Source organism: Lathyrus oleraceus, chromosome 7, assembly GCF_024323335.1.
Source record: "Lathyrus oleraceus cultivar Zhongwan6 chromosome 7, CAAS_Psat_ZW6_1.0, whole genome shotgun sequence".
Taxonomy (NCBI): Eukaryota; Viridiplantae; Streptophyta; class Magnoliopsida; order Fabales; family Fabaceae; genus Lathyrus; species Lathyrus oleraceus.
Genome location: NC_066585.1, coordinates 478576072 through 478582265, shown reverse-complemented (window position 1 = coordinate 478582265; position 6194 = coordinate 478576072). Strand labels below are relative to the sequence as shown.

Genomic DNA, 6194 nt, shown 5'->3' with positions numbered 1-6194 from the left:
AGTGGGTTGTGGTCAATTGTTACCTCTGACCGGAGCAGAAGCGAGGTTTGTACATGGAGATCGGGATGAGAACGAGGCTGATTCAAGATGGTGGAGGTGGGTCTGATAATACTTAAACTCGTCACTATTAAACCCTCTTGTCAGGCCTAATTAAACCAAAATAATAAATATAATTGAATAATTTTAATAAAATGACATTAAAATATATTTAATTAATTTTAATTTTAATTTTAATATTTTAAATTAATTGATGCGGCCTATCATATATTTCCTATCAAAATGTTGTATAAATCCTTGGATTTTCTAGGGTTATAATAGAGAACTTTTATTCTAATGAAAACTTGAGTGCCAACTCTGTATCTACTCTAAACAATATATATAAATCTGTTATGATCTACAATTATTAAACTTTGATTAATATCCGAATCAACTTTCGAAAACATTAATTATTGACATGTCTTCACAGAGCCACCTTATAAAGGCTTAATCACCTTCCATGAAACTTCTCCGTCACCGCGTAATATATAAACTCAACCGATAATAACACTTCTTCTTCAACCTTCCGCCGTTTACCACTCTCATCACTTCCAACAAAAACTCTACTATTTTAATTTCTCTCAGTTTTTGTTCCTCTTCTGTTCTTGTTTTTTTCTTGTACCTTTCTTCAAACAAATAATTACCTCAATTACTAGATCTGTTCCTCTTTTGTTTTACAATATTCACCTAGATCTCTGCAACAACAACAAAAAAGTTTTGTTTCTTGTTCAGATTCTGTTGTTTGAAAAATCAACATGTTTTCTGCTGATACTCTTGTTGAGAATTTTCCTGGTTCTGTTAATGGGTGCATGTTTGGAGACATTCCTGTGTCTGTTTTTTCAAACCAGAATCCAGAAAATGAGTTCAATTTTGAAGATTCTGTTTCAATTTCTATATCCCCTTCAACTCATTCAGAATCTGCTAGTGGTGAATCTTCTGAGAGTACTAAGTATTCGAATCCTATTCTTAGATACATAAGTGATATACTCATGGATGAAGAAGATGATTTGGAGAGAAAACCCTGTATGTTGCAGGATTGTTTGAAACTCCAAGCTGCTGAAAAATCGTTTTATGATGTTTTAGGTAATAATTTGGGATCAGGAACAGGAACAGGAACGGGAACTAGTTCTAGTTCTGAGAGCTATAGTAATTGCAGTTACACCACTGATAATTCTGTAGTTGATTGTGATTCACCAGAAAATAACACCTATGAGGTGTTTGATAAAATTCCTCATGATCCGTTTAGAGAGGTAGAAGCTGCTTTTAATTTTCCAAATGGTGCTTGGAAGATGAATGAAGAGGGTAATAATATGGTTTTGGGTTCTAGAAGGTCAAGGGAGAAGAGAGGCTATTTGATGAATGATATTGGTATCTTACATGGAGAAGATCTGAGAAGTAACAAGGTTTCAGCTGTTTATTCTGATGATTCAGAGCTATCAGAGATGTTTGATGAGGTACTTCTTTGTAACGATGGTAAAAGTCCGTCCATTTTTTGTGCTAATCCTGAACAATCACAATCACAGGGATCTAATAGAAAAACATCACGTTCCAAGAAAGGTTCAAACAAGGGTAAAAATTTAAGTACTACGGTAGATTTATGGTCTTTGTTAACTCAATGTGCACAAGCTGTTGGTAGCTATGATCAAAGGAATGCTAATGACATACTCAAGCAGATTAGGCAGAACTCTTCACCTCTTGGAGATGGACTTCAGCGTTTAGCTCATTACTTTGCCGATGGGCTCGAGGCACGGTTATCTGCTGGTACGCCAATGTATAAGCTCCTTGAGTCGTCGTCTTCTGCAGATATGTTAAGAGCTTATAAAGTTTACATCACAGCATCTCCATTTCAAAGGATGTCGAATTTCTTGGCCAACAGAACTATTCTGAATCTGGTAGAAAACAAAAGCAGCATCCACATTATTGACTTTGGGATTTTCTATGGCTTTCAGTGGCCTTGTCTCATTCAGCGTCTTTCGGAGAGAATCGGCGGGCCTCCGAAGCTTCGTATTACAGGAATTGATCTTCCTCAGCCAGGGTTTAGGCCTGCAGAAAGGGTTGAGGAGACGGGTCGGCGACTTGAGAAGTACTGCAAGAGGTTCAAAGTTCCATTTGAGTACAATTGCCTTGCACAGAAATGGGACACTATAAGACTTGAAGATCTCAAGATTGATAGAGAAGAAGTAACAGTGGTTAACTGTTTATACAGAATGAAGAACCTCTCTGATGAAACGGTAACCGCAAATTGTCCGAGAGATGCTGTGTTGAGGTTGATCAGGAGGATTAATCCAAGCATCTTCATACATGGTGTAGTGAATGGAACTTATAATGCACCATTTTTTCTGACTAGGTTCAGGGAAGCAATGTTTCATTTCTCATCATTGTTTGATATGCTTGAAGCTACTGTGCCGCGTGATGATCCATATAGGTTGATGTTTGAGAGAGGCTTATTTGGAAGGGATGCAGTAAATGTGATAGCTTGTGAGGGAGCAGAGAGGGTTGAAAGGCCAGAGACTTACAAGAATTGGCAGGTTAGGAATAAGAGAGCAAGATTCAAGCAACTTCCATTGGCTCCTAAACTAGTGGACAGAGTGAAAGAAATGGTGAAGAAGGAATATCCAAAAGATTTTGTAGTTGATGAAGATGGGAAATGGGTTCTGCATGGTTGGAAAGGACGTATTCTGCAAGCTGTTTCTTGTTGGGTTCCTGCTTAAACTAATTGCCAAACCAGTCCTAGCCTATGAAGCACAGGCACCAGACAAACACTTGTCCGACACCAATACTGGTAATAGTTGAAGAAAATAGATGTAAATGCAACCATGTGTCAGTGGCGTGCAGGTGTTGAACCAGACACGTGTTGGCCAGGTGACAGTAACGCCTTCAATCTGAAGTATCGGTGCTACACAGTAGCAATTTTCTTTCTTTTCATTCCTAATTTGTGTGTGAACTGTAAACTGTAAGTACCGAGTAAGGGTATATTGATCTCAGATTTAAGTAGGTTTAAATCATCATAATATACTTGAAATAGAATTAAGATTGAAGATGTTCTTACTATGTACTTATTATATACAAGTTTATATCAGTTTATGCATTGGCCAGTAGATACATCTGCAATATTATCTTCTTTCTTTGTTTCTGCATTTGAGTTTGTGTTTTAGGTACTCCATATGGCTGAAACTTCTTTATTTTGAAGTTATACTCTTTCTAGTTTCTATTCTGCAGTGTTATAAAGACTAGTTTTTAATTTGAAGTTAGTTTAGTGGATTTAATAAGGGATGAAAAAGTCTCCTAAGATTTAACAATATTCAAATTTGATACTAGTGTTATTCTATTTAAGATAAATTTCTTAGCAGTTAAGTATGAGGTGCATCTGGCTAAAACTAGAATAGTCAAACATTGCAAAGTAGAAGACATTGATGGATACTGCATATGGTAAGGAGGAATTGAGATAAGTCAATAATGGAACTTTAGGTAAATTTTGTCCTTTTAGAATGTGAAGACATTTATGAATGAATTTAGTCAAAACAAACTGGAGAATGAGTTTAGTCAAAAGATAATTGGAGAATGAAAATTTTTATAACAAAAATAAAACTTATCTACTTTCTAAGTAACAACTAATTTATCTTAACTAGTAGCTGTAAAATAACACTTTATTTCACTTTGTATTTCATATTATGAAAACTAATGTCCAATCGGATACGTACGCTTTTCTTAGTATACACACGAGTTAAAATACAACAGAAATTCTTTGTTTAATTTTCTTTTAACATGTACCCTTTTCAATTTCTCTCTATTTTAGGAAAATGAAAAAGAAAGTTTTTACACGGATAACTAAAGTAGAGATATTTATTCCGCTAATTATATATAAGACGTGTCACCGCACAGGATCTCAAATATTTGAGGGTAATTAATTATATATAATTTAGTTAGTGCAAGACGGCACAAGGGCAATTAATTATATATAATTTAGTTAGTGCAAGACATGCGACCGCACATGACTTTAAATATTCGGGGTCTCCATAAAATATTTGAGTTTAATTAATTTATATATAATTTAATTATACTATATACAGGTTTGCAAAGTAATTAAATGATTTATATATTACTCTACCACTACCAAGGAGTAATTAGTGTTGAAATGTTAAATCTTTTAATATTTATTTATTAATGACTGATTTTCTTTTTTAAAAAATTATTTATTAGAGGCCTTATTTTTAAAATAAGAATAGAAATTTATTTATTAAAGACCTTATTTTTAAAATAATAACAGAGCCATAAAATATTTGGACCGACTCTGAATTGATCATAGTTCTTAAAAAATGTCAATTGGATTATCTACACCACATGCATTAACCAATTCAATCGACGACACCTCTTATTTTTTAAATGAAAACGCCAATTCATCCGCAATAACTCTTTATTCTAATTTCTTTTTTGTTTGGAAATATATTATTTTAGAAAATAGCTAAAATTGATGGTTATTATGAGAATAAAATTGAAAAAATGGGATATTTACATAAAATTTTCACATTACACTACCTTTAAAAAAAATTAAAGTTATAAAGAGAAAATGTTTTCCGTTTTAAAATAAAAATGGAGAAAGAGATTATTATAGAAGAAAATGTTTATAATTGTATGTCTTTAAAAAAAAGATAAATGTTTATAGAAATTAAAATCAAAACAGAAGAAAAAGGTTATATTTTGTTATAGATATATCAACTTTATCCCAATAATACAAAAAGTATATACATAAATCAACTTAATTGTGTATTAATCCTCAGTTTGATGTGAGTGTGTGAATCTCTAACTAAAAAAGCCTTATCATATTCAACTTTCCTCATGTATCATTAGTCAAACTTGAGCTGAAACAAAAATAACATTGAATAAGACATGATTGTAATTGTTTTAGGATTATTCATTTGTAGATGCGTTTGTGACTCTCTGACTGAGAAGCCTTGTGAAACATAACTTTCCAAATGCATAGAGGTTAGACAATTTCAGATGTTCACATAAATCTTGATTCAAGGATTTGATGACCCTTCACCATCATATATGAGCATTCCAATCTAGAACATTTTCTTTAGGTTTTTTTTTGAAGGAGACCAAACTATGATTTCTAGATGATTGTGATGTCTATAACCTTCACCATTCTTGGTGATTTACTAGGATACCTTATTGATTTTCTTTTCTCTTAAAGAAGCTCTTTGCATGAACTATGGTTAAAAACAACATTTTATATAGGGATAATGATTTAAAGCATTTCCGTTGATAACCGTTAGAAATATATGATTAGGGACACAGATTCGAATATGTAAAATTCTATTTGTTCACGATACATTTTAATCACTAAATTATTTGATCAAAAATTAAAAATAAATAAATAAATAAATATTACTTTTTAATCTCTCAAAAACTATTTTCCTAACTAATTTTTAACTTTAAGTATATTCTATGAGATAATATTGTTAGGTGTCCACCACAAACATTTTCAGTTTCTTAATATTAATCGTTTGATCCTTTTAATAAATTTCTTAAATTTTAAAGGTTTATTAATTTTATATATCTTCGTCTTCTTCCCTTTCTTCTTTGTTATCTTCATCACTATCTTCAACAAAAACTTAGAGAAAAAAAAACTTTTACTTTTAATTATTATTTTTCAATATAACATGAGGCATGAGGATTAGATTAAACAAAACATTTCAATTTCACCTAAAGTTTATAGGAGACAAGAGAACTTAAAGTGTTAAGTTTGCATCTCATAAAGAGTACTTAAATAGAATGTAAAGTTGAAATTGAAATTTTTGTTTTGTTTAGTCTCATCTTTATGTTATAAAGAAAAGAAATTAATTAAAAATGGAAATTATTTTTCTTTTAAATATTTTCAAAAATTTTCTAGAATTTTGTTGATGATGAATAAGAAGAAGGGGAAGAAGATAAAAATATATAAAAAGTATTGATCGCGACTTAGTATATCTATCGAAATGGTTAACTGCAAGTGCACAGTCGTATCACGTAGTTTTAAAACAAATTCAAAGGATCAAAAACCAAACTATCATTATCTAAAGTTACTATGTAAAACTAAGACTAATGATTGTTTTCTTTTTTTGATTAAGGGAAAATTGAACGGGAAATAATAATATAATGAAAATATTCAATAAAGA

General features: G+C 31.6%; 1 protein-coding gene across 1 annotated transcript; it reads left to right on the top strand.

Annotated features, from left to right (window-relative positions):
• Positions 1 to 309: 309 nt before the first annotated feature.
• On the top strand, positions 310 to 3134 carry LOC127101047 (scarecrow-like protein 30). The gene has a single exon (XM_051038358.1). It carries the CDS (start codon positions 792 to 794, stop codon positions 2745 to 2747), a length of 1956 nt encoding a protein of 651 aa, XP_050894315.1. The 5' UTR covers positions 310 to 791; the 3' UTR covers positions 2748 to 3134.
• Positions 3135 to 6194: the final 3060 nt, after the last annotated feature.

What these genes read in the sequence shown, in the direction of transcription:
- LOC127101047 (XM_051038358.1), top strand. Translation starts at nt 792, where the DNA reads ATGTTTTCTGCTGATACTCTTGTTGAGAATTTTCCTGGTTCTGTTAAT.